Source organism: Pelecanus crispus, chromosome 17 (genome assembly GCF_030463565.1).
Source record: "Pelecanus crispus isolate bPelCri1 chromosome 17, bPelCri1.pri, whole genome shotgun sequence".
NCBI lineage: Eukaryota > Metazoa > Chordata > Aves > Pelecaniformes > Pelecanidae > Pelecanus > Pelecanus crispus.
Window position 1 is genome coordinate 9,148,036 of NC_134659.1, and position 27,161 is coordinate 9,175,196.

The window sequence follows — 27,161 nt, forward strand, 5'->3', positions numbered from 1 at the left end:
CCACCCCTGCCTGAACACATGGCTGGCAGCTGCACTGCACTAGTGGGTGGTGGGCATGGAGCTGGGTGAGCACAGCAACTGCCAAAGAGAAAAACATTATCTGGGGAGAGGGGGAAAAGGTGCCAGGCATCAAACCCGGTTGCAACTGAGGCATTATCCCAGCGCTGGGATGGCTGATGGTTGCCCATGCTTAGGTGTCCCGGGTGTCCTACTCTGGGGTGCAGACAGCAGGATCCTTGTTTTGGAAGAGGGAGAAGCTGTTTGTGGAAACACAGGGGTGGTAGGATGAGTGACCAACTCAGTCCCCGACCTGGGGCTGTCTAGTCCTTGCAGCAGGTCTTGGGACCTCCTCATCATAGCTGTTTTGTCTCCTCAGCTCACTCCAAGGCAGCTCCCGCAGGGCATGGTGTTGTGGGTAGGAGTGTGGGCCCAGACTGGGACAGGGGTGCTGCTTTGAGACTGTACCAAACCCCATGCTGCCTGAAGGGGTGAAGGAGGGTAAACGGGTTCCCGGATACAGTTTTTTCTACCCCAGGAACAGGCTCATGAAATCATCTGGTTTTTTTTAACTCTTCCTTTTGATCCTTCTGATCTGCACTTGGAGCTCGATGAACCAAGTTGCTACTTGGAATTTCAGCTTGTGCATGGCCATCCCTGCTTGCAGAGCAGCAGTGTCTCTACATGTGGCTGCAAGGACAACCTAATTCCTGGAGCAGTAGTCAGCGCATATCAGCTGGACCAGGTAGCTTTCCCCTGGTCCTTGGTTCTTGGGAGCCAGCAGGTTCATAACGTCAAGCCCAGGCTTCAGAAAATGTGTCTCTTCCTCGTAAATCTGTGGATGGGTTGGAAGCTCACTGCAGAAGTGTTGCCTCAGTAAGAGGAGCAGATAGGGGTGAGCAGAAACTACTGTGTGCCATGGGCTACAGTATCTGGAGTGTCCAAGGGTACTCCATCTGCTGGCCATGGCTAGGGACACAGCTGCCCTTTTGGGAACGGCTGCAGTGCTGCAGCAGAGGAAGCTGTTGGCATCGCTGAGACCCCACATAAGCCAACTCACCCTTACAAGCACACTCTGTCCTAGGGCTTTTTATTGTTTGTAGCTAAGACTGATCCACCAGCCGAGACAAGCCAGCTCCCATCATGCTCTGCCCACAGCAGTGTCTGAGACCTCAACACACCCGGTGCCCATGGGCACATGGAGACCACCGTGCCCAGCGCTCGTGTCAGATGTCAGCAGCCTGCAGGTGCCAGGCCTGTCTGGGAGCGAGCCCAGGGCTGCCTCTTCTGTGCTGAGGGGCAAGGGCACCACAGGGCCCCCGCAGCTGGCACTGCACACCACAGTTGAGTTACAAACTTTCCAGGCACCAGGAATCCCAGGAGATGGCCAAAGCAGGCAAGCATCCCACCCAGCCCCTCGCCCAGTCTGCACTGAGGGGCTGCAGCAGTGTGTGTCAGGACAGCACTGTCCATCTGTTCAGGAGACCCCATGTTGCTGCTAACACCATGTAGGATGCGTTGGTGACAGTGCTGGGGTAGGTCCCCCCTTGCTGCAGGGCTCACTCTGTGCCAGGAGTCCCATGATGATCTTCCCCTAGCTCCTGACTCTGGACAGGACCCCGCAAAGGTGGAGGGCAGGACAGTGCCAGGAAGTGCTGAGTGCTCTTAGGGCTGTTTCTGAGCAATGATGTCCCGGATGCAGGTGTACAGGAACATGTACTGGTCCTGCAAGAGAGAAAGGGGGGTCTGGAGTCAGGTTTCTGACAGAGACCTCCTGGTTGCAGGTCCAACCCTGCAATTAGCCTTAAAAGGTCCTACTTAACTAACAGTGTCTGATGGCAGAGCAGGATTTGTTGTCCCAAGTGGTCCACATTTGTCCTGTGTCACCAGAGTTGCCCAGAAAGGAAGAATCAGGCCTGGAGCTGTAGTTATACCATGTTTGCTTCCTCCTGCTTCATCATCCCCATGATGAGGATAAGAGGAACATGCCCATCTGAGATGGGGAGCAATGCCATCTGACTTCCTCAAAGTGCCCCAGTGGCTTTTGGATGTGCCATGGTTTTCCATCCAAAACAAGACTGAAGAGCAACTTCAGTGATACTGCAGGGCAACGAGTGGGGAGAGCTCTGCCCTGCTGGAGTGTGCAGGGTCTGGCAGTGACCTGAGGCCAGGAGGGAAGACCTCTGGAGCAGGAGTTTCCCTTGGTGGCAGTCTCAGTGTACCTGAGCCAAGTGCTGACAGTGGATCAGAGTAGATCTCTGCAAGCTCTCAGAAGTAAACAAAAAGATCTGGGTGGCTTTAGTCCAGTTGCATCTATTTTTAAGATCACCAAAATGATCCATCAGTACCAAATGTGGGTCCAGAAGTCTCAAGTCCACTTGAGACTTGATATGAGGTTCTTCTCAAATGCTAGGCGGCTCCAGAACAATGTTAGGCTACAAAACACCCAGGACTGACCACCACCATGTCAGGGCTCCAGGGAAGGCAAGATGTTAGAAAGGTAAATGCGGTTGTACTCAATGTACAAAGCTGGAGGGCAGGGCCAGCCTGCAAATGATGTGGGTCGAAATCACATGGTAGCCGGGAAGGGGGGATTAGGGACTCGACAGAGGGGCCCCCGAAGAGCTCACTAATGCGCTGGCTAAGCTGCAAGTCACGAGGAGCCTCCTCCCCTGCCGGCGGTGGGTTTAGCCCCACTGAAGGGCCGGGAAAGCCACAGATCACACAATGGCTGTGGTTCCAGGTCACCAGAGCATGTTTTCAATGAGCCCAGCCTGATTGTGAAATCTGGAGTGGCAGCCCAGGATTGACTTCAGACCAGGCACACTCAATGCCTGGCCAAATGCAAGAGCACATCCCCAGAGACATGCACTGCGCTGGAGCTGGGGGTGCTTAAGTATCCAGCAGTTATCCATGGACATTCCCTCAAAGGTTCATCTTCCCCCTTGTTTGGCTACTAAACACGCAAATAAATTAGCTGATGCCCCCAGCATGACAGGAGTGCTCCCCCACCAGAGATAAAGGGGTCCTGGCAAGCCCCCACAGTGATGGAGGAGGCTGGCAGCTACATGGCAGTGGTGTGGGGCTAAAGGGCAGCCCTGCCTGTCCTTCGCTGGCCGTGCTGGGATCAGAGCGACCATTGCTTGTGGCAAGGTGGGGAGGCAGCTGCCTCTGCTGCCCCTCCTCAGTGGGGCAGCGGCTTTTGATCGGCCCTTGCTGTGCCTTTATAGGCACATTGTGTCTCTGCTCAGCAAGACCACTGCTGAAATACAAAGGAGCTCTGAAGCAGGGGCAGCAGATGCTTTGCCCTCCTCCGGCTTCTACCATGCGCATGGTTCACATTAATTAAGAATGTGATTAGCTGCTTGAAGGCGGCTCTGCAGCTGGGAAGCCCCGGAGAGATCTGCCCCAATTCTGCTGTCCCCTGTGGGGAGGATTTCCAGGGATGCTGCATCAGCTTGTTCAGCGGTTGCAGCAAATGAAAGCACCATCCAGAGGGCATCTGTGCCACCAGCACCCATCAGAAGCGGCATGCTGGAGGCCTGTGAGGCTGGGCTGGCATGACAGAGCATGGCTGCGGCACCATCAGACAGTGCGACAGCCCATGTGGCTGCAGGGCAGCTGCAAAAGTGGCAGGGTGTCCCACTGACACAGCCCCAGCTCTGGCAGCAGGCAGGGGCTGGGAGCAGGCTCTGGGTGTGGGGGGTGCGGCAAGGAAAGAAACTGGACAAGGGGAAACCCAGCAGATTCTGGGTACCCAGGCTGACAGCTGTGTCCAGAGGCCAGGGGGAAGCAGGCAGGTTTGTCATGTAGGATGAAACCAGTGCTTCGTGCTTTCCAGGGCAGAATGGGAAGAGTGCCTTGCATTTATCGTGAGCTCACATGCAATTTAACCTATTTTAACTCCAGAACTGAAGACATGGAAAGCCCTTCCCTGGGAAAAGACAGTGCCCTTAGCCCTTGGTGGCTGGCAGAGGAAGCACAGAATAAATCCCTGCATAGGCTGGATAGGCTCCCAGGTGGCAGGTAGCACCCAGGAAGTGGGCAGCATGCTGCCAGCTCCAGGCATCTCAGCATGAATGTCCTGTTCTGCCTGGCCCACCACCCTTCCTCCTTCCCACCTACCAGTGTCGGGGTCATAAGACAGCAGCTTTTCGTCAGCTGGAGGGTCACCCCATAGACATCCACAATTCTCTCAGCTTTCATCTGGTGCAACAGGCAATCCAGGGAGATCAGTGTCCCCATTTGGCTCACACCACCACTGAAAAGGACAAGGGAGGGTCATTGATGCCAGACCAGGCTGAGCAGAACCTCTCTGGAAGTGGGCATCAGCCCAAGAAGTCAGAAGCCCCATGAGAAAACATGCAGCAACTGAGTACGGTGGGAATAGGGGATTGTGACCACTCGTCTAGGTGGCAGGAAGGCCTGTGCTGACCAGGGGAATGGGACCCCAAAATGCCATTGAAGGAGCCTGGAGATCCAGACTACTCTGCCCTGCCAAGCTGTGCGTCCCTCACCCAAGCCAGCTCTGCCAATGTGCTGGCTGTGCTGGCTCCTGTGGGACTGTGAGCTCTCCCTGGCTGCAAGCAGATGAGGATGTCAGGGCTGCTGCCAGGATCCTAGCAGTCAGCCCAGGGATGGCCTGGACACCTCTGTCCAGGAATGCCTGCTCCATCCATGCTTGCCCCTGGCTCAGCCTTGTTTGTCCTCCTTTCTCCCATGCACTCAGCAGAGCACTGCTTCATCTGAACTCCCAAGCTCAGAGCTTCCCTGGCTTCCATGGACCTACTGTCAACATGCTCAAAAACCTTGGGGTCCTTGGTGGAGGGCACAGGCTTGCTGGTGGCCATGCCAAGGTGCTGTGCAGCCTGGTGGGTACCAGCTCTGGGAGGCTGCCCATGGCTGGAGCAGTAACGTGATGTACCTGCAGTGCAGCAGGAGAGGACCAGCTCTCTTTCTGTGGGGCATGCACCGTCTGACAGCAGTGAGGAGCTCCACCAGGCTCTGGACATCTGGCTGTTTCTTGCTGCTCCAGAGCGTGTACAGGAACCGTTGTACCTGTCTCTCCTTTTCTTTCTTCTCCTGATGAGACACAAAGAGTTGATGTGGCTGTTGAGGAGGGATGGGTGAGTTTGGATGCAGAGGGGTCCCAGCTCTCCAATCCTTAGGCTGTCAGATGCCTTCCTGAGCTAAATGCTAGCTTCTGTCCAGGCAGACTGCTGGGGTATTGCCCATCACCTGTGCAGCGGGCATGGTGCCTCTGGTAACCTGCTCTCCTTCCCCACTGCACCCTGACCTGCCCCTTGAGAGGGGGATTGAGAACTGCATGGGTCTTTCCAAAGAGGGTCAGAAAGACCTATCAGCAAGGGGTGGGGGAAGCCTCCAAACCTCTCCCATGCATCTCCTTATGTTCACTCAGCAGATGTTCTTCTAGATGTTGCAATCTAGATTCCCTCCTGCATTTGTGAACTGCTGGCACTCTGCTTTTGCAGCTCAGACAAGCCTCCATGGACCTTTCAGCCCTGGTCCCTACAGACCTGTTTGCTAGCAGTGAAGAACAACCCAGGCAGTGGGAGCCAGGCCAGCCCCATCAATACATACGTGTTTCATTTTGAGCTGGGTACACCTCCAACCGTAGACAAGCTTCTCTGTGCCACACTGGATGGTCAGCATCTTTGTGCAGAGAGAGTCTCCTTCCAGGGGCCAGCACACCTCACTTGGGACCTGTGCGCAACAGCAAGTTTGACTTCATGTTGACGGTTGCCTTATTTCAGATCAGTCACCATCACAGGGGTCTGTGATGGGGTTGGACCAAGAGCACCCCCAATATCACTCTACATCAGTTCATCCCCTAGCTAAACCCTGGGGGAGTTTTTGGAAACAACAGAAGACTGCAGACATCTTCCCTGTTAACATAGAGCTTTCTTGGCAGTGGGAATCTGCTCAGCAAATGCTCTCCACCTCGGATGAACAGAGGTCGGAGCTGCTGTCCTTGGGTGCCATGGAGATGCAGCTTGAAGAGTACCAGCTGAGTCCACAGCCTTGGACTGCATGGTGGGCAGACAGAAGCTGTCTCTCATGACAAGCAGTGGTAGCACTTTGACACAGGAAAGGTTCAGCTTTAGCCAAGCTGGATCTGCACCCAGGCTTCAGGAGGCAGTGATGAGAGTTCAAGTTTCGGAGCTGTGCTAGCTTCCAGCTCTGTTAAACAGATCCCTGCTCTGCCATGGCACAGGCAGGCATGGAGCCTTACCTCCCCCTTCTCCTGCCATGGGAGAAGTGTTAGGATGGTGTGAATGTCCTTTTCCCACACCAGGGTCCAGAAGTCCTCTATGGTCAACTTGTCAGGCCCCTGGACAGCCAGATACTCCCTGCTGGAGCTGCAGCCCTGGGTTGGAGAATGAGAATGTCACTCTCCTGCTGGAGAGGATGGCACAGGTACCCCATCAACCCAGGTGGCTGTAGGAGAGGACAGGAAAAGAAGGGAAGCTCAGAGGGTCAGGAGGCAAAGTGAGGGAAGAAAGCACCAAGGGAAGGACTTGGGGACAGCCCAAACTGGGCAGGTCCCCAGGAGCAAGGCAAGACACATCCTCAGTCCCCACAGTCCCCTCTTGTCCACACAGCATCACAGCAGCGGTGACTGGTGAAGCAGTGCAGGAACCAGGCAGCAGGGACTGGGTGAGGATGGAAAACAGACGTGACAGGACCCAGGCATGGGGGTGGGCATTGCTGCTGGGGGTGCAACTCACCGGGACATGCCACACCTGCAGGAGACCTGAGAAAGGGCCTTGTTCCAGCAGGGAAAACTTCACTCTGGAGCGATCATCTGCAAAATATGCAGGAGGTGGAGGGACCCAGGGCAGCCTCGCATTCACACAGCTCCTGCAGACCAACTGCCAGACTCCACACAGCTGCACAAATCCAATGTCCCATTCACTGTTTCTCTGCAAAGGTCCTCCCCTCTGCAGTGCTCTTGTCCAGCTCATGGACAATGGTCCCCAAAAGACAGCCCTGGGGCTTGTTGTGGAGATGCTGGAGGGGAATCCTTTTCTGTGAGTGGGAAGGGACCTTCACAGGTCTCTATCCTGAAGTCGTCCTCAAATCAGATATGTGTAGTGCAGGTTGCTCTGTGTCTTGGCCAATGGAGATGTGCATATGTCCAAGGATGTAGAGCCTGCAGATGCTCTGGGCCCCAGTTCCAGTGTTTGGCCACCTTCATGGGAATTCTTTTTTCCTTATACTGAGTTGGATTGCCCTTCCAAATAATCCCCATTGCCTCTTGTCCTTCCATGGTGCACCTCTGAGAAGACTCTACATCTTTTCTGTGCCCTCCCAGCAGGTAGCTGAAGATAGCAAAAAGATCTCCCCTTTGCCTTCTCTCCTCCTGGCTGAATAAACCCACCTATCTCAGTCCCATACATCATGTGTTCTGCCCCTGAAACACCTTGGTAGCCTTCTCATGGACTCACTGCAGTGTGTCAAAATATTTTCCTGTAGTGTGGAGCACCAGCCCTGGTCCAGTCTGGCTCCATGCAGTTACAGGAAGAGGATGCTAGGTGTCACAGCACTTACATGGAAGGATGCTGGAAGAGGGCCGTGTCTGCTGGTTGCCTGAAGATGGTGTTGCAGAGCTGGCTTCTTCCTTGACAACCTCCAGAAGGGTCTGCCAGAGTGAGAGTGGAGGAAGGGTCAGGAGGAGCAGGCAGAACTGGGGACTTCTGAAGACGCTTGCCTTGGCAGTGGGGTGGTTATAGCTGCACATGCAGAAGCCTTAGAAAGGGCGCTATGTGACCACCTCTGGGGTGGGCTGCCAGCTCTGCTCCACACTGTCAGGAGATGGCTGCATCTCTCTGTAGGAAAATGGTGTAAGTAGGTCCCTACCCTGCATGGGGTCTGGGAAGGAGGGGGTCACGGACAGACCCTCATCAGTGCAGGATGCGTGGGGGAGCTATGTGCCTGGGGACACAATGCCATGGAGAGGGGACACTGCCAGGACAGCCAGGCACGTGGAAACTGGGGCATGGGACCTGCTCAGGAGGAACTTCTTGGGTGTCCCCCAGCCTGACCAGGTGCTATTGCTCCCCAGGCCCCTCCAGAGCGTATGGCCATGGCAGAGCTCCCTGCATCCTGCCCAGGACAGCTCTTACCTCGTACTCCCTCAGGAAACCCACATGGGACTTGGCCGCCTTCTGGGCGTAGTGCTGAGCAAAGCTTTTCAGTGGGATGGGGCAGGACCTGGGGAGAGAAACTGGGGGTAAGGGTGAGGTTGAGCAACCTCAGCAGCATCCAGGCTGTGTCTGCAGTAGGTAGAAAGGCACCTTCACCACTCAAATGCTGTGGATGAGGGTGGGTAGACTGGCAGACAAAACGCAGCAGGCCCTTACCTCTCTGACCCTGATAAACCCAGGAGTGGTTCCTCCAAGATCTTTTCGAGGATACAGCTGTGCAAGAAAATATACTGGGACTGGAAGGCGAAGGCAGACAGTGATGTAGAGCATTGCACCATACAGACGGCATGAAAGGGTGGGTATGGCACTACCTGGTGGGCAGAGGGTGTCCTATATTCATGCCCCCAAAGCCCTACATTCATGCCCAAAAGGCCTTGGCTCCTTCAGTTTCTGAGGTCCTTGATCCCTCCACTGGGTTGGTCTGTCCTGAAGGGTAGTACTGACACCTTGTCCCAACCCTGAGTACTGGAAATATTAGATGGGCTGTGGCCACCACAGGCCAATGACATGGTGTGGGTTAAGAATTGCCTGCAAAGGGCCTGATCCTGCTCCTAGGTGCTCTGGGGTGTTTCTGAGCCTCCTGGGAGGGCTCTGAGACTCTGTAAGTTGCTGCTGTAGGTCTGGCATGGCATGAAGCTGGTGGAGACCCCCCACAACCAAGCAATTTCCACTCCAGATGAGCTGCTGCTTTGAGCAGCACTGCGACATAGTGTCAGGTTGGGGACCAGCCTGGGGGTGCTGGGGCTGGCCGGCCAGCTCATCTGTCTGCCAGCCCAGGTAGCTTTTATGTCCTGGAGCAAGGGGCCTGGGGGAAGAGGGAGAAGAGACTTTACCAGTGTCTGAATCATCAGGTAACGGTTCATCCTCAAGGCATAAACAACACCAAATGTGTCCACCACCTTCTCCTGCTTCATCTGCTGCAGCAGCCGGTCCAGGGCAATGAAGGTGCCAGTGCGGCCCACCCCGGCACTGAGACCACAGACAGCAAGGGTTAAACATCACCTGACCTCACAGCCGATTGGCTCCCCACCCGCTCTCAGACATGGCTCCCAGATGCTGCACCCTGGGGCACTGGTCCCAGCACAGCATGGGGTTCAGGAGCCATTCAGACTGCTCTGGGTTGGTGCTGACCATCTCCAGCTGTCCCATGCCCTGGGACTTGGGGGAAGGCTGCAAGGAGACCTGTAATCCCCAATGTCCAAGCCAGGAGACTCTACAGACCAGCTGTGTCTCTGAGGCACTGCTTTCCCTCCCAGCTTGTGCACGAGTAGGACCCTTGTCACCCATGCCCTCTCCCATCGTCCCCTCCTGCCGTTCTCCGGAGCAGAGCCTTGCCTGCAATGCACGAGGGTCGGCCCCGCATTCTTGGTGCTCTGGATGTGCTCCCGGACCAGCTCTCTGAAGGTCATAATGGAAGTTGTGGACTCCGGGATCCCGTGGTCAGGCCACGCAGTGTAGTGCAGGTGGGACACGTGCCGTTCTGCCCGGAGACCCTCCTGCCAGGGGGATGTTTGTGATCGGCATGCAGCCCACTGGGACAGGGGCATGCATGCACCCCGCAGCCCTGGGAGCACCCAGGGTCTTGGGGACACCCGGCTCAGCTGCAGGGAACAGCCAACACCAGGTCTGCTGCACTGCCTGGTGGCTCCTGCTGCACTGTCCTCCCGCATAGTCCCCTGCCATGGCAAGGCACATGGAGGTGGCAAGAAGGAGACCTGCCTTTGAGTGCTGGGGAATGTGCCCTTGAAGCTGCAGGCTGTGTCCCTGTGCAGGGACATGGAAAGGAGAGCAAGGGTGGACAGCAGGGGTGATACACACTGACAGTGACAGACTGCTCTGCAGGGGACTGGGTCTTTGAACCCTGCTAATGGCAGGGAAAGGAAATTATGCCACCACCACTGAGGAGAAATGCTACTGCATCCTGTGCAAACCCCCAGCCCTTGACAGGTCCCTGAGTCCATCCTCTTGGGTCCTTACTCACGTGCCACAGTTTGAACTTGCGCATGGTCCACTCCTCAGAGCTGCTCTGTGTCAGCAGGTGGACCTGGACCTGCCCGTAGGACACCGGGGCAGATTCGGATGGCCAGTAATGATCACAGAGGACCTAGACCACAGGCAAGACAGGGTTCTAGTGAGGCCAGTGAGGGCCCAAGTCCCACTGGGTGATCTTCCGGCTCCCTGGGAGCATCTGGAGAGAGGCAGCTGTGCAGGGAACCAGGGCAGGTCTTGGGGAGCAGGCAAGGGTACTTCCCCTTCCCACCAGGAACTTTGCATGGCACTACCCCACCTCCCCTTTGTTTGGATCTCAGCCTCCTCCAGAGAAAAGGACTTGTGTGGGTCTCATCATCCCTGGAGACTAAAGGAACAGTCCATGTGAGGTGTATCATCCAGAGTCAAGTGGTAATTTCAGACGCTGCAGAAATATCTGAGGGTGATTCCAGCTAAGCCCCACTTCTGCCCCTTCCTACCCCAAGCTAACGCTGAGCTGCACACATCAGCCTCTGTTCAACCCAAACTGCCTGTCAGGGAAGCTGTGTGGCCTGTGCTCACCCTGGAGCCACATCTGAGCAGGACTTGGTGGAAGACCCAAACCCAGCCCTGGGCTCAGCTCACACGACCAGGTCTGGTCTTGGCTGGGGCTGGCACATGGAAGCCCGGTGGTGCCAACCTACCCGCCCATTCTCCATGCACACTGTCAGCATGATGATGTTGCAGACGTTCTGCTCCCACACCAGCCTCCAGAAGTCCTCTATTGTTTTCTTCAAGGGCCCCTGGGTGGCAATGAACTCCTGCTGGGATGTATAGCCCTGAGCAAGAGGCAGACAGGAGGAGTTGGCAAGTTGCTGAGGCAGGTGGATCCTGCACTGGGACGGAGTCAGCGCCTGGTCTGCTTTTGCAGTAGGGGGAGAAAAGCCCATGCCCTTAGCCCAGGTGGGCACAGTTCCCAGGCAGATCATCTCAGAAGCAGCTGATTTCACAGGAAGCAAGTGCTGCCCAGCACGTGCTCTCTACATATTTGGAATAAAGACGTGATCCCCACCTTTTCCCTCCAAGCAGTTCCTCATTCAACCTAACCAGGGAAAGACAGATCTGGGTCTTTCTTGTGCTCCCCAGTCATTGCTGAAGGTAGGGCGAGCATGCAAGGTCTCAGGCTGCTTCTTTGCCTTTGCCCCTTTGACACACACATGCCCCGCGGATCCACACACCTGCGCGTGCATGCTGTGTGCCCTGCCTGTTACCTGGGAAAAATCTCCCTGATGGAGGATGTGGGAACTGCTCCGGGGTTGTTCAAATGCAGCTGCACAGACCAGAAGGAAAAAGAGCAGACAGATGGGGCAGTAAGCTGGGAGAGGATGGGAAGAGGATAGCCCTCAAGAAGAAAGCAGAAAGCCTTGCCAGTCTCCCCACACTCACACCTCTGCATTCACAGCACTTGCCATCTGACGATCTCCATCAACCCCTGCTAAAGGGCAACTATGCATCTCTGCCTGACCCCCAACTCCTTGCCAGTCTGTGCCAGCTGTGGCTTCAGTGGCAGCTCTTGCCCACTAGCCCTCACAGCCTCAATCCAGGCAGAGTTTCTCTGATGGTGCCCCATGGCCATGTCTCTGTGGGGAAGGCAAGTGGGATCTCACAGGCATGAAGTTGGCATTGATGTAGTCTGAGTGCGGATCGTCCCCCAGTTGGCTCAGCTTGACCCGAGAGTGATCGTCTGAAAAAGACCGTACACACATGACTTCCAAGGCAGCCCTTCACCAAGACATGGCCATCTCCTCTTCACCTGGGCAACACATCAGGAGAAGCGCCAGCAGCTCCGCTAGCTCCATGTATGCAGCCAGCAGTAAGGCTCTGTGCTCGGCCAGGCACCTCCCTGGAGAGGTGAGCATTGCCTGCCAGCTGGGTTAGCAGGGGAGTAAGAAAGCAGAGCTAGTATCATGAGTCTTATTGGAGAAGCGATGGGACAGTCATGGTCCCACTTTGGTCTCCAGCTGGGACCCATCCCTGAGCTGGGCTCACCCAGCATCTGCCTAGCAGCCTTCTGGAGGAGCTGAGGAGGGTGGTGGCTCAGCCCTGGCTCAACCCTTAAGCCTTGAGTCTCCAGCAGAAAAAAGGAAACTGAAGCCCTTTGCAAGATGCCTTCTCCCAGGAGAACTGTGAACCCTGCAGCGATGCAAGGTGAGACCATCCCTGTGTATTGCAGCGTGAACTCCCACCCTGGATGCTGGGGGGAGGAGGGAGGAGACAGCACTTACAGGGCAGCACGTGGGGATATCTGTTCTTGGAGACATTGGCTGGTAGTTCGGCCTCCACCTTTGGCTGCTCCTTCCCAACTTCCTTCAGCTCCTGTAGGACAAGGGAGAGGATAAGCACAAGTGTCCCTCTGAAGAGCTCCTGGCCAACCCAGCTCCCTGCTCATGGCCAACGGCTGTGTCTGGTGGTTCAAGACGGTCACCTATGCACAGGGAACTTCTCTACTGCCTCAGGATAGCCTGTATATTCTGAGCCATAGGTGGCTTTTCCCAGTGCCTTTTCCAACAGCACTGTATTTAAAAGAAAACAGCCCAAGAACAAGTATTGGGGAAAAAAACCCCTCAGAAATTAGAAAGAAGCTCAGAGCATTTTGTGCTGAGAAAACAGAAACATCTTGTGCTGCATCTGCCTCTGTCCTCACTCAGAAGGCCAGAGAAGGGTGATGTGAGGTGGGACTTTCAAAGGTGCTGGCAGCAGAACAATTCAGAGCCTACAGATGTTGGCAGAGGGAGCCAGTGAAGCTAGTCAGGTGAATTTCACAGCCTGGCCCTATAGCTCTGAGGGTGCTCCTTGTCCTTCCTTTTGGTTGCATGCTTTTTTCTAACACTGTCAAGGTGGATCTCATTGCAACACCACTCAGCATCTTTGCCTCCAGTCCAGGCCTGGGGCCCTTAGCTTTGTCTACCAGCAGCTATGGACAGTGCTAGTTCACCTCATGCCACAGAAAACACGTTTCTACCAGAACTTGAACAAAACAGGTTTTGAGCAAAGGGATTGCCTGACCACTTGGTCCATCCAGTCTTTAGCCTTCAAGATTGCCTAGTAGGGTGTTTGGATTGCTAGAGAGCTGGGTTACTGTCTCTGGAGATGAGGAGTCTATACAGGCCACCCAACAGCTGGGGCATGAGCTACCTAGAGGGGAAATTAAGTCTCATCTCTAGCAGGAGTCTCATCTCACCTCAAACTCCTGGAAAAAAGCGTGGTTAGCACTTGCTGTCTTCATCTCATAGTACTGCTTGAAGTTCTGTATGGGAATTGGCCGATGGACATTTCTGCATGAAATGAAGTCCAGAGGAAAATCTCCTTTAGCTATTGGAAGGTCTGGCAGGCCAGTCAGGCAGCCAATGAGACAGCCCAGCCTTGAGACCTTCAGTACCTGGATGTACACACACAGGGAAGGTTTATAGCCCATGTCACTGCCCAGGGAAGTGGGTCCAACAGAGCATTGTTTAAATATTGGGAAGGATTTCAGGTTGATGAGGATATTCTCCTACTGCAGAAGACTTGCAGAGGAGGTGTGGACAATGCATTTCCACTTCCACTGACTTGGAATGGAGCTGGGCAATAAATACTGAACATGGGAAAGCCTAAAATTTAAAAAATAACTGAAGGACATGAGTCAGAGATGGAGTTTTCCTGAGTCAAAGCATGAGAAGTGAAGTAGGTGAAGGACTCTGGGACCTGCAGTGGGGACACGCAGAGAGGGAAGACTCCAGCACTCACCTCAAGGTGTAGGTCACCATTTCCTGGGGCAAGCTGCTCTTCTTAGTTCTAGAATCAAAGCATGGGAGATGTTACTCTTCCCTGCAATGCAGGGACAGATGCTGTGAACATATTGTGTACTGGTGGCTTGTGCGTGTGAGTGCCTGTGAGCAGACAGCTCACATCAGGCACACTGCCTTGCATACATGTAGGGTTCTGTGAATTAATTGCACACGGGCAGCTCCTCTCTCCCCTCTGCTTTTTGCTTCTGTGCTTGCCAGGCACAACTCCACTAGCGGGTGGCCTAGTTTGCCTAAAACTGGTTTTATACCGTCTCACTGCTCTTCTTCCTGGCCTGGCATGGAAGGTAGGGTTTCTCAGCCTGCACCCAGCAGGCAAGAGATGGCTCATCCTCACCTCTTTGCTCTGAGCTGTTTCCAGTAGACCAAAACAAAAATAGCCGCAAGTGTCAAGAGAAATCCCACGATGATTCCAGCAATTATTGGCATTGAGAGTGGGGTTGTTTCTGCACCGGATCCAGCAGCTGGAATCAAAGAGATAGAACAGACAGAAGTAAGAGTCAGTAAACGGCTGTATTTTCTCTATTCATTATATTTGCTACAGCCTATGATCTCCCGCTGGCTTGCCATTGTCCTGTTGTTAATCATTTCTACCTTGCACAGCGAGGTAGGGAAGATGGCATTCTCCATCTTACCTGAGAACATGGTGAATGTTACTGCAGGGGCTACTGGGTCATATTTGGTGAAGGCAGCGATGCTGAACCTAGAACAAAGCAGAGTCCTGCAGTCAGGGGCAGTCTGAACTGAGCACAGCACCCATGCAGCCAGCAGCAGGAAGATCCAAGGGAACAGGGAACAGGGCAACTACCTCTGTTTTGAAATGTTGTATTGGAAGAAGCTGGTTTTCTGGTAGGGGTTTAAGGAATGTGTGGAAATGGTCTTCTCTCACTTTTCTGCCTCTTGGACAGAAACAGGGAAAGACAACAGTAAGTAGGGAAAATCAAGTTGGGTTGAGTCACCATCTTAGTTCATGTCAACCCATTAATTGGGTTGACTTGAAAGACCTGAGCCCAGGTCACTGTTTGAAACAGGGGCACCTCAGCTGGAAGGGCTGAGCCCCGGCCCATACCCTTCCTTGTGCACAGAGAAGTGGCTGGGGCACCCTGTGGAGATCTGCCCTACATTCTCCTCCTCCCAGAAGTGTGCACACCAAGCCTCACAGCTCCCTGCAGAGCTGACTTCTTTCTGAGCAGGTAATCTGGAAGGGTAGCTCTTCTTGTGCCCTAAATGCAAGCTAAGGCTTTCAATCATAGCTTTGGATTTGAGCTGCGAAGAATTTGTGGAGCCCAGTGTGAGTCCCTTCTGGCAGCGCCCTGGACCCAGCTGCCAGAGCAAAGACATCTTTGGAAACTGAGCCCGCAGATGCCATGGCATGGGAGATAAGGGCTTGTGGATAAATAACTCACTGAAAGATGGGAAACAAGGGCTGGCTTTCAGAGTGGAGATGGGCTGTCAGAGGTATCTGCTTTTCACCACACTACTAATGATTAACTAGGAAAGCAGCACAGTTTACTGAGGATATATGTTGTTTAGGGCAGGCAAAATAAAAGCAAGCTGTGAAGAGGTGCAAAAGGATCTTCTAGTCCTGAGTAACTGGACAGTTAAGTACATGTTATTCAATCACGGCAGATGGGCTAACGACACCCTGATGGCTCTGAATTAGCTGCTGCCCTGTGGGAGGTCGATGTTGGAGTGAAAACGGCAGCTGGGAAGCATGGAGGGCAGATAGACACTCTCAGACTGGCTGGACAGTATGTGCGGGGTGGAGGGGTACCAGAGTGTGTTTGTGCTTTTGTTAAGACTCCCCTCGAGGCTGCTGGCAGCTACAAGAGATGGGTCAGGCAGATCTTGGTCTGAGCCAGTGCGTTGTAACGTGGACCCACCTTGCACCCAGGCTGTCCTCTGTCTCAGCCTTGACGGCTGGAGCAGAAGACCAGATCTGAGGCTGCTAGGGTTAAGCAGCAAGGCTTGCCCTGCCATGCCTGAGGCTGAATCGGGCAGGAGCCATTAGCAAAAAAGAATAGATGGGATTGATGGGCAATCAGTTTCAAACCTTCTGAATCAACTGGAAATTCTCCCTGCCAGTGTAAGTTTTTCATGTAAGTGGAGTCTGTGCATAGCAAAAGTACAGAGAGCCAAGCACGAAAGAAGGAAGGAAGGAGAGCCAGCAGCTCCAAACCCAGCAGTAGGGACCTTGACTCCACTCAAAACTTAAGGGCAGATCTAATTCTCACTTTACTTATAGGGGAAAGTGAAGTTCTCTCTCATGCACACACTGTCTCACGGTCTTTCTCTTTTCCCAACACTCTCAGCAACTTCTATCACTAGTCAGCCACCCTTGCTGTAAGTTTCTTTGAACTGAAATGGGACAACCTGCCAGATTCTGGGGGATCCCTTTGTCAGAGGAATGCCTGGGGATATGGTCCCTATTTGATGAAATTGTGAGCTTCTAAATTAACAGAGGACTGACTAAAGATATTATTCTTTTTCTGTAATAGAAAACCTGTTTTACCATCAATTATTTTAAAGGTACCCTCTAGCAAAATATGTATGCTTGGACATTGATGTTCATGGATTCTATTTACTGTCAAATAAGACTCTGAATTTATGAATGTTGTAATCTTTCTGTGTGTCTCATGGGGAACTTGGACCCTAGCCTATGCATTTGCTACCCTCAACCTTTGAACCCCCAATTGTGTAGGCACCACTTGAACTAATGTTTCCGAACCAGTTTCATTTTTGCACTCTCTGAGTCTGCATGTGACTCTGAGTCACATGCTAAAGCCCTACAAATAACAGCATCCGTTTTAGTTCTTACCCTGGAGGTGGGAAACTGCCCAGCTCCCAACGCAACATGTACAGCCCTCGTCAGCCTCAGCTTTCACTTCTGCTCTCACTCTCCCTGCCCACTTACACTGTCTAATATTCTCTGGTATGCCAGCCCTTGCATCCCTTAGATGCTGCTTAGTGGAGCAACCCCTGGGGTCCACTGCTGGGGGTCTGGGGAGTACAAGAGTGAGGTGGTATCCAGGGAGCTGGTGGCATCTTGCAGGGACACGTGCAGTCCTTTTTCTCCTCCAGCCCCTTCCCCTCAGGAGGGATGTTGACATCTCTCACCTGTACTGTTCGTTGGCTTTCAGCTTCCCATTGCACGTTTCCCTGGACTGGCCACACTCCTCTGTTCCCACTGGCACTCGCCAGGTTTCAGGGGAGGTCCCGGGGCTCAGATGGAAGGGATTGGGGATTAGCACAGCCAGGTAGGAGTCCTCTGTCCCATAATAGTGGTCATACCATGTGCTGGACATGATTTCCTGGGTGGGCCTCAGCACTGAAGGGGAATGTACAAAAGTGATGTCCAGGGGACCTGCTGCCCTCCAGGGAGCCACTGCAGATCGGGATGTGCAGGGGCACTTACGTGAATCATTAGTGGTAGCAATGACACCATAATACTCGATCTGGCCATTCTCCTCACTGAATAGGTTGGATGAAATGATAACTGTGGAGCTGGCTTCCACCTGGAAGATGTCTGCTCGCAGGGGTGGAGGCAGGGCTGGAAGAGGAATCGGCAAGCTCAGCCTGTTAGTGTGTCCCTGCTCCCACAGACCCACCACATATTGCTCGGGCTGTGACTGGTCCCAGCATTACTGCCCAGAGCCCTGACCCACTGCAGTTCAGTGCAGGACCACATGGAGCTCACAGGCATCTGAAAGAGTCCCCAGGTCTAATTAGCAACACTGGGTGTCTTCTGGGGTCTGTGGCAAGGCTGTGGGAAAGAAGGGGACTCACCCTCCACTGTTGTGTTGCAGAGCAGAGTCACAGCCTGGCTCCTCATTGTGTTCATGCCCACTGTGCTCACAACAATTCGGTACGATGAGTTTGGCCCCAGCCCCTCCAGACTGGCCTCACTAGTAGGGATGCTCATGACATACTTGGAGGTGGGAGGTCCATCAGAGAGTCTCTCTGCCACCACCTCATAAGCCTCCACATCTCCAGGAGAGCTGGTCCAGTTCAAGTAAAGGCTCCTTGACTCTGGCAGGCATTGTACATCCTCCACTGGGTTTGGCTCTGCAACGGAGATGTGGCAGGCGCTGTCCTTAATGGATCAGAGAAATCCCAACCTCAGACCATGCGTCAGCCCAGACCCACTATGGTCCTCTGCTGCCTGTCCCTATGTCAATGGGAGAGGAGCTGAGCTGGACACCTGTGATCTGGGAGCCTTCTGTGCCAAGGGCCACAGGACAAGGCGAATGGGTCAGGGCCTGAGCAGATGTCTTACAGGAGAAGCAGACCAACGGAGATCTCTGCAGAGTCCGCTTTGCTTCACAGGTAGCCAGGCCACGAGGTGATGGGTAATCTCTGTGGTGGGGCTAGCCTAGGGAGCTGATGGCTACCAGAGGGTCACCTTTCTAGTTTTCCTTTTCTCCCAGCCTGAAGACTTCCCACGCTTCTGTTGACCCCCAAGGGCTGATCCAGTCTTGAGGCCACCCAGGCGTTTCTTCCCCTTCCAGCCTGCACTCCCCCCATCCCCACGGCAGCGCATACCCACCCATCGGCACTGCCAAGGGTTTGGTGCTGCTCCAGTAGGGCCCAGCCACGCAGCTCAAGGAGACAGAGTAGTTCCTCCCTGGGATCAGCCCCTGGAGGAGGTGCTGGACTTGCCCTCTGCCGAGGGTGTGCCGCCAGGGCAGCGTGCTGTTCCTGGTTTCCCGCAGCCACAGCTGGCAGTCATCCTGCTGTCCAGAGACACTGCCCCAGGAGATGAGCATTGTGTTGTTCCCTTCAGCCACCGCAGAGAGATTTTTGGGAACTGAGGGGGCTACAATAAAACCACACCAGGGGAGAGTTACTGGCATGCATGTAACTCTCTTCCATCCTGTAGAGATAGAAGCAGAAGATGGGTAATATGCAAAGAAAATTCATGTGTTCAGTGAGAACATTTCTGCAGCTACTGACTGCTACTACCAGAAATGACCTTTAAATGGCAACTGGAGGACATGCAGAGTGAGGAGCATGAGGAGATGGGTTCTTCCTCCTGCCAATTAGCATGTTTCATTAGAGACCTGCCTGAAGGTCTCTGCACATGACTCCCAGCACTCTGCTAGGGGCTGGCTGAGACCTCTGGATTGCCCCAAAAAAGTGCAGGGACTGTGGGGACAAGCACATGAAAAGGCTTATTGTGCTTATCTGCAATTTTCACATTCCTTTAAAAAAAAAAAAAGTCCAGCCTCCCCTTATCCCCCATACAAGGAATTTTCTGAGTGCCTGGGATTAAGGCAGCAGGGACAGTGGGGTGTCCCCCCCTGGCTGTAAGGCCTCCTGGTCTCCCAGGCGTGGGTGTCCTCTACCAGAGCAGCACTCTGGGATCCCTTGCTGTTGTTCAGTCACCCATGCCTGGAGGAGCCAGCCTGTGTGAACAGCAGGGTCATGAGCTGGAGGTCTGCCTCCTGAAACAGCAACCACGGCTGCCAGACTGTCCTGTGGGCAGCAGTATTGCCCTGCTCTCCCCTTCACTGGAGGCTTGCACATTGATCCCATTGCTATGGTGGTACCTACAGCTTCCAGGCAGCAGTCCCAGCCCTGTTCCTGCCCGTTCCCACCACAGGTGCTGCACCCACCCAGCTGGGGAACGCTGAGCCTCACGCATGATGCAAGGACCTCCAGCTCTTGCCACTTACTTGTCCAGTCGCTGATGTTCCCTGCAGAGGCTGCGTAGGGCCCTGCCATGGACACCACTTCCAGCAGGTATTTGTGTCCTGGAGCCAGGCCAGAAAAGGTGAATTTGCTGACGCCTTTCCCGACAGATACATTGGCTGCCACAATACCTGATCCCGAGTGATACAGGAGGAGCCTGTAACTGTCTTGTCCTTGGGGTTCAGCTCTCCAGGATGCACTCAGCCTGTTGGGATACCCCTGGTTCGTCATGTACACGTTACGGGGTGCCACAGGGTCTGGAAAGACAGGATAGGAGATGTTGTCAGTGAAAGGTCTGAGGACATTGCCTGGGTATCCTGGCAGTGTCATCACAAGGGATGCACCACACCACAGGACAGGACACTTCGTGTCAGCTGCATGGCTGCATCCACCAGCCTGGAGGCAGCTAAAAGCAGTTTCTGCAAGCTCCAAGTGGCGCTTGCCTCAGCAGACATAGCCCCGTCCCAGCTGGAGCAAGGCACCCAGGGATGGGAGAGGAGGGAGCACCCAGCCAGCTGGAAGGGAGAAGATGAATGTCCCTGTTCACTGCTCCCTCCTCTGTGCCTCTCCTCTGAAGCACAGCCCCTGGAGCTGCAGCTGCTCTGATCCAGGCTGGTGGAGCTGATGGTGAAGGTGGGCAGAGCCCTGCTCAGTGCCATGGCACTGATGTGCCCTTGGGTTCAGGCAGGGCTCAGAGTCTTCCATGAAGGTCAGCGGCACCGTGTCCTTTGCCATGAGCCTTCGTGACTGCCCAGCAAGGCACACATCACGCTCAAAAGCAGGTACTCACATGTCCAGTTGCTGATGTTCCCTGCAGGTGTCCGGTAGGAACCTGCCACAGACACCACCTCCAACACATACTTGCTTCCTGGGGCCAGTCCCGTGAAGGTGAAGTTGTGGGTGTCTTTCCCAAGCAAAGTTGTAGCTGCCACAGTGCCCAGCCGTGTGTGGTACAGGGTCAGTGTGTAGCCGTCTCGTCCCCCAGCTGCGGCTTCCCAGGACGCGCTTAGCCTGTCAGGGTGCCCCGTGCTCAGCAAGTGCACAGTGGCCGGGGGCAGTGGGCCTGGGGAGTCACCAGACCTGATGTTAGGGACCGGAGACTGCACGGAAGGAAACACACTTGACGGGACATTGTGCAGCAGAACAGATGCTCCCTGAGGGCTGGGACATGAAGGGCCCCCTCTGGCACACCCCTCCTCCTCACTTTTCTCTTTTCTGTCCCCATCCCCCCTCACCTTTAATGCTGCTCACCCTTTGTGGTCCCTCACACACCAACCCTTCTTCATCCAGGTCACCATCATCCCCATAGCCCAGCTGGAGCACCTTTGCCACCACCGCGTGCACACACGTCCTCCAGCACCCAGCTGGCATGCAGCTGCCTGGGCAGAGCTGGCACAGTGTCTACACTCTGTCCAGCCCTAAAATCTTTCTGGGTGGGGAGAAGTGCTGAACTAGCAAAGACCCGCTCTCCTGGGAGGACTGTGGATTAGCCTCTTCTACCACACTGATTCATGGACCTTTATGGTAATGTCTTTTCTACCTGCTGGAGGAGACTTAGCAAGGGTGCAAGTGCTCCTGTATACAGGGAGATGGGGCTGCACGGGCAGAGGGCTTTCCCTGCGTGGGCACAGCTAGGTAACCCTGCATGTCATCAGCAGGTACTTGTGCAAGTCTACAGCTGAACATCCATGTGCCCATGAGGGTAGCGGTGTGCCCATGCACTAACTGCTGCGTGTTGCACCCATGGACATGTGCGTGCACATCTCCAAAGGCGCCAGGACCCCTGTAAACCTCCCAGCCCTCCTCAGGGCTGCCCAGTGGTGCAACATCTCCCAACCCTCTGCAGAGGACAGTCCTCCAGGCACTTACGTGTCCAGCCACTGATGTTGGGTGCCACTGCTTGGTACGGTCCAGCTGTGGCAGTGGCCTCCAGGGAGTACTCGTATCCTGGGGCCAGGCCCACAAAGGTGAAGTTGTGGGTGTCTCTCCTGAGTGAGACCGTAGCTGCCACAGTGCCCAGCTGCGCTTGGTACAGGGTCAGTGTGTAGCTGTCTCGCTTCCCAGCTGCGGCTTCCCAGGACATGCTCAGCCTGTCGGGGTGCCCCGTGCTCAGCCAGTGCACGTTGGCTGGGGGCAGCGGGCCTGGGGAGGAAACATGAGTCACTGCCAGGAGCCACGTTCAGGCTGAGGGAAAGGAGACGCTCCATGCCTGTGCCCAGCCTCTGCTGCAGGAGCTGGGTCAGCCCTGCAAGGTCCCAAGTGCTGGCTTTGCCCTTGACTCTATGGCAGCTGCCTCCAGGGATTGCCTCCTCTCTGGTGCTGTGGACAGCTATCTGGGACATGGGTGGCCAGGCCACGGGGTCATGCACAGAATCCCCATGCTGCATCCAGAAGGGCATGAGCACTGAGCGCTTGCATGGGTGGGAGAGGAGGGCAGGATCTAGCTGCACCAGTATGGCCTCTGGTTTGAACCAGAAAGGGGGAGATCTGGTAGTGGACAACACCTGGCTGCGAGGAGAGCATCATACTCACGTGTGCAGTGGGTGAGGTTGGAGGTGCTGGTGTGGAAGGGCCCAGCTGTGGCCCTCACCGCCACGCTGTAGTGGGTGCCGGGGCTCAGGTTCCTGAAGGTGTGACTCCTGGCATCCCCACCCAGCACCATGTGCCCAACATGACTGCTGGAGTCTGTGTCATAGACAGCCACCACGTAGCCTTCTGCTCCTCGCCCTGTTGCTGCCCAGGAGACCTGCAGTACGGAGGCAGAGGGGCTGCCCAGGGTGAGGTTGGCAGGGGCCAAGGGATCTGGAAAGCAACAGGGAGACAGTCAGCCCCCGTGTGGAACTGCTCGCTGCGCAGAGCTATGAGCCAGCTGCTTTGCCCAGTGGTTCCTTGTGCTCTGGCAGTGCCATGGGCTGGACTCCAGCCCCCAGATCCCACTGGGCAGTAGGCAGGCTGGCCACCAGAAATCCTCCCAGAGAGAAGTGTGGGGACAAATGGGCAGACAGTGCAATACCCCCAGGGCTTGCAGCTAGACATGGCAGGGGAGATACCCAGAGCCTTTGAGGTGGGTAAGGAGGATTGGCTCTGTGTCAGGGAAGGAGTGAGGAGAGTGAGCAGAAAGGTGGGACACCTATGTAGAAGCTAGGGGCACAGCAGGGATGGTTTGGGATGGGGAAGGTGCTCTGCAAGGCTCAGATGGAGGCTCTAGGGCACAGTGGCATGCTGTGTCCAACCCAACCCATCAGACTTACGTGTCCATTGGGTGACGTTGGTGGAAGAGGCTTCAAAGAAGCCTTTCACAGCAGTGACCTGCACGGCAAACCTGCTGCCTGCCTCCAAGTGAGTCCAGGTGATGTTCTGGGCATCCGGACCCAAGGTCTGGACCCGATCCCTGCTCTGAGTGCTGAGGCTATACAGAATAATGCGATAGTGGTCCCTCCTGCCGGGGGGCTTGTCCCAGCGTGTGTAAAGCTCTGAGGAGCTGCCTGGGTTGGTAAGACTCAGGTTTGTTGGTGCAGCAGGAACTGCAAGGAAAGACAGACACATGAGTCAAAGATCCAGTTCTGAACATGCAGCCGTCTCCAGGAAGGAACCTGGCCTTCCCAGGCAGCCAGCAGCAACGGGCCAGCAAGCGCTCTGTGCCCACATGGTACAAGAAGGCTGCAAGAGGCAGATGACTGCAGGCCAACATCACTGGGAACCAGGCCAGGGTGTTCTCCTCTCCCTGGGTGCCAACATTGATCCCCATCCCATTCTGGAGCTCCTTGCAGTGCTCCCACCCAAATAACCCATGGGTGGTATGGATGCTCACCTGTACAGCCAGTGACATTCTTGGGGAGGGAGTGGTAGGGTCCAGCTACGGCCCAAATCCCAACAAGGTAGCAAGTTCCTGGTGCCAGCTGTGCCAGGGTGACATTGGTGCTGTCCTTCCCTGCTTCCAGGTTCCTTGCTGGTGCAGAAGAGCCCTCCTCATGCATGCTGAGCATGTATCCATCCCTCTGCCCAGGAGGGGTCTCCCAGTGCACAGCCAGAGCCCAGGCAGAGCTGATAGGGCTTGCCGACAGGGAAAGAGGAGGTAACGGGACTGCAGGAGAGAAACAGCATTTCAGGGGACAAACCTGGGATGCTCAGGACTGACTCTAGTTTGGGAATGAAGGTGGGAGCTGCAGGACTGTGAACATCTCACATGCTGTCTAAAGACTGCTGACAGCAGCAGGTTGCTCCCAGATCAAAGCTGCTCCCTGTGTCCCAGGTGATAACAGTGCATCACCACCATGGCCTGAGACCCCTCCTCCTTGTCCCAAAGTGCTGGGGTAGGCTCACAGCATACCCCATTGAGCTGCTGGGCTCAGGATGAGTGAGGGTCCCAACAAGAGAGCTAGCATCTTGAGTAGGAGACAGGCACCAGTGGTGTTGTGGGGACATAGTCTCAGAACCCTCCTGCAGAACAGCCCTGGAACCCCTCTCTTGGTCCCCAGCCCCTCCCCAGATGAGAGCCAGGCTGGGTACCAGGGATGGGGAGGGGTGCAGAGGAGCTGCGTTCCTACCAGTGTAGCCGACAGCAGTCTGAGAGGAGGTGCGATGTGGCCCAGCCTGAGAAATGATCTCCACACGGTATCGGGACCCTGGCACCAGCCCCTCCAGGTCAAGCTGTGTGACTCCACGGGGCACGGACACATTCCTGATGATGGACAGGGACTCAGCCACTGAGAGCTGTACCAAGTGGTCTCTGCCACCACCTGACTCCACCCAGCTCACACGTAGCTCCTGGGGTCTCTGGCCAGGCTGTACACTCACATTAGCCAGAGACAGTGGATCTAGGGGCAAACAAAGCATGGAAGTCCATGAGATCATGGAAGAAAGCAGCTGGAGAAGCCAGGACACTGCCTGCACCTCTGCACAGGGCTAAAAGAGAAGTGGTGGCAGCTGACTGCCAGCTGTTCTGTTGTGCTGGGGGACATGCAAGTTGCCCATGCATGTCCCCAGGTTGCTGCTAGCAGGCAAGTGCTGTAACCAAGAAGAGAGCACTCAGCTCCCCAGTGGGCTGCTCTGCTCTATGGACACAGAGCAGCAAGTCCAGACAGGTCTCTGTGCTTCCCCTCTTACATCCCTCTCCCACGAGCTCCAGGCTGGCCTTGAGAGCACGAGTGGTCTAGGCAGAAGGTTCAACTTGACTGGAGAAAGCCTGAGCTGGGGCGAAGGGTCTTTTGGGGCCCAGAAGCCGGCACATAGCACCTAACTCATGACACGTACTCCGATTCCCAGGGGAAGGGAGTGTGCAGGTCTCACCGGAGCCCTCCCTCTGCCTGGCCATGTCCATGTCACTGCCAGTCTTGCAGGCAGTGCCAGGACGTCCCATCCCTGCAGGAGGCTGGGGACACTTCTCACTCACATGTCCACTCGGTGGCAAAGTGTGACGAGGATCTGTATGGGCCAGCGAGGACAGTCACCTTCAGGAAGTACTGAATGCCAGGGGACAGCCCCAGGAACGTGAAGTTGTGGGTGTTTGGCCCCACTGAGATGTTCCTCTGTGCTGCATGGCTCTTGCTGTAGAGCTGAAGGTGGAACTGGTCCACATCACCAGCAGCCTTGTCCCAGAAGGCAGAGAGTCCCAGTGGGCGTCGGGTGTTGGTCAGGGTCACGCCAGCCGGAGGCAGGGGGTCTGAGAGAGAAGAGACATCCAGGCAGTGAGAGGCAGTCATGGTGGAGGTGCCACGGTGTGGAGTGGGGGCCTGCACACACTTGTCCTGGGCAAGCCCTGGTGGGCTTAGGTCAGAAATCAGCCCTGTTATATCAAACCCCAGAACAGCCTGAGCTTCTGCCCCACAGCAAACATGGGAGCAGGTCCCCACCTTTCCTGCTGGGTGACATTTGGAAACGTTTTCTGCTCAGTGATGGATTTCTCCTGCACTGAAGACCCTTTTACTCCAACCTGGCTGAATGTGGCTCTGGTGTCCTTCCACTCTTTGTCTGTCTATGCATCCCTGTCCCTGGTTCCCCCCGCTCCCCGTACATGGTCTACACTCTGCCTTGCTTCCATGCGTGAGCTTTCTGCTCTCGTTGGACAGGTCATGGTTGCAATTTGCAGTAGGGGTGAGGTAGGAGTAACACACTCACATGTCCAGTCTGTGGCTGATTGCACAGGGGATCTGTAAGGTCCAGCCATAGCAGCCATTTCCAGTGTATACTGTCGCCCAGGGACCAGGTCCTCAAAGGTGACATTTGTCCAGTTGTTCCCCACAGTCATGTTCCTGACCCACTCCTGGGACTTGGTTTCCCAGAGGGTGCCTGTGTAGCCGGTGCTGCCAGCGGGAGCTGCTCTCCAGGAGGCTTGCAGAGAGGTGCTGTGGCCCTGATTGCTGAGGGTCAGCTGCTCCAGGGGCAACGGATCTAGGAAAGGCAAGGTCTAGAGTCACAGCTGCACCTGGACTGTGGTCACCTGGCAGAAGTGCAACCCCAAATGTGCTGGGGATGGAGCCCCTTCCCTGGGAAAACCCACATCCAGGTGCTCTGGCCATCCGCAGGGTCTGAGCAGGCCACCATCACCCCTGCTGACACCCACACACAGGTTTGGCAGGGACTGGGCCAGCACAGAGTTCAAACTGGCATGGTAAGAGAGGACTGGTCTGGTGCTGGAGGAGGTGGTGGGTGGGATAGTCTGAACCAGGGTGGTGGAGAGGTGGTTCAGGGCAAATGCAGCCTGAGCATTTGTGCCTTCCCCAGTGCCCGGCAGATGAGGAGGGCACTGGGAAACACTGACCCTTGTGCTGGGCAATTGGCGTACAGACCAGGGTCAGGCACATCCAGCAGCACCTCTGCTTTCCTCCTGAGCCTTTTGCCCTTTTATTGCATGAAGCTGCGGAAGACCTGTGCTACCAGTTCCCTGTGGGAACCCCAGGGCTGGCTGCGGTGAGGGCTGTGGCACTCACATGTCCAGTTGGTGATGTGCTGGGGTGTGGATGTGTAGGGGCCAGCCATGGTGCTGACCTCAAAGGTGTAGAGGGTCCCAGGGCGGAGGCCCTCGTAGGTGAAGTTGGTGGCACCTCTGAGCAGTGAGCTGTTCTTCACAGGGTGCTCCACGGGACTGAAGGCCAGCACATAGCCCTCTCCCATTGCCTCCTCCCAGCTGGCTAGCAGGCTGTAGGGGCTCCCCTGGCTGGACAGACTCACACCAGATGGTGCTAGCGGCTCTGCAAGGGACAAGGATGGGATCATGCACGTCACTGTGTGGGGCAGTGCATCTGTGAGACTGCTCTCACAACACTCTGCAGTGGTTCCCCCACCCAACTCAGGCAGCCAGGGCTGCAGTGAGAGCCTTTTACTTCTCTCAGGGCCAGGGGCTGAGTGAGTGCCTCCCCACACTGTTTAAGGCTCCAGTCCTTCCTTCCCAGGGTAGCAGCTCTGGGACAGCACCAACTGTGGCTCCATGAAT

General features: G+C 55.3%; 1 protein-coding gene across 1 annotated transcript in view; it reads right to left on the reverse strand.

The window, feature by feature from the left end:
• Positions 1 to 1,662: 1,662 nt before the first annotated feature.
• The window catches only part of LOC104031970 (receptor-type tyrosine-protein phosphatase V-like), a 39,770-nt gene continuing 14,271 nt past the window's right edge, over positions 1,663 to 27,161 (reverse strand). Inside the window, exons 8-40 of the mRNA XM_075722442.1 lie at positions 26,659 to 26,919; positions 25,847 to 26,119; positions 25,122 to 25,391; positions 24,277 to 24,546; positions 23,541 to 23,813; positions 22,981 to 23,253; positions 22,262 to 22,531; positions 21,599 to 21,871; positions 20,520 to 20,792; positions 19,714 to 19,986; positions 18,585 to 18,854; positions 17,825 to 18,103; positions 17,454 to 17,588; positions 17,156 to 17,366; positions 14,674 to 14,741; positions 14,376 to 14,502; positions 13,980 to 14,027; positions 13,435 to 13,528; positions 12,479 to 12,569; positions 11,861 to 11,937; positions 10,898 to 11,032; positions 10,207 to 10,329; positions 9,561 to 9,721; positions 9,059 to 9,194; positions 8,382 to 8,461; positions 8,145 to 8,232; positions 7,570 to 7,660; positions 6,747 to 6,823; positions 6,251 to 6,385; positions 5,599 to 5,721; positions 4,922 to 5,079; positions 4,123 to 4,258; positions 1,663 to 1,722 (exon numbers count right to left, since the gene is read on the reverse strand). Coding sequence (XP_075578557.1) covers positions 1,663 to 1,722; positions 4,123 to 4,258; positions 4,922 to 5,079; positions 5,599 to 5,721; positions 6,251 to 6,385; positions 6,747 to 6,823; positions 7,570 to 7,660; positions 8,145 to 8,232; positions 8,382 to 8,461; positions 9,059 to 9,194; positions 9,561 to 9,721; positions 10,207 to 10,329; positions 10,898 to 11,032; positions 11,861 to 11,937; positions 12,479 to 12,569; positions 13,435 to 13,528; positions 13,980 to 14,027; positions 14,376 to 14,502; positions 14,674 to 14,741; positions 17,156 to 17,366; positions 17,454 to 17,588; positions 17,825 to 18,103; positions 18,585 to 18,854; positions 19,714 to 19,986; positions 20,520 to 20,792; positions 21,599 to 21,871; positions 22,262 to 22,531; positions 22,981 to 23,253; positions 23,541 to 23,813; positions 24,277 to 24,546; positions 25,122 to 25,391; positions 25,847 to 26,119; positions 26,659 to 26,919 — 5,612 coding nt within the window. The remainder of the gene's footprint in view (positions 1,723 to 4,122; positions 4,259 to 4,921; positions 5,080 to 5,598; positions 5,722 to 6,250; positions 6,386 to 6,746; positions 6,824 to 7,569; positions 7,661 to 8,144; positions 8,233 to 8,381; positions 8,462 to 9,058; positions 9,195 to 9,560; positions 9,722 to 10,206; positions 10,330 to 10,897; positions 11,033 to 11,860; positions 11,938 to 12,478; positions 12,570 to 13,434; positions 13,529 to 13,979; positions 14,028 to 14,375; positions 14,503 to 14,673; positions 14,742 to 17,155; positions 17,367 to 17,453; positions 17,589 to 17,824; positions 18,104 to 18,584; positions 18,855 to 19,713; positions 19,987 to 20,519; positions 20,793 to 21,598; positions 21,872 to 22,261; positions 22,532 to 22,980; positions 23,254 to 23,540; positions 23,814 to 24,276; positions 24,547 to 25,121; positions 25,392 to 25,846; positions 26,120 to 26,658; positions 26,920 to 27,161) is intronic.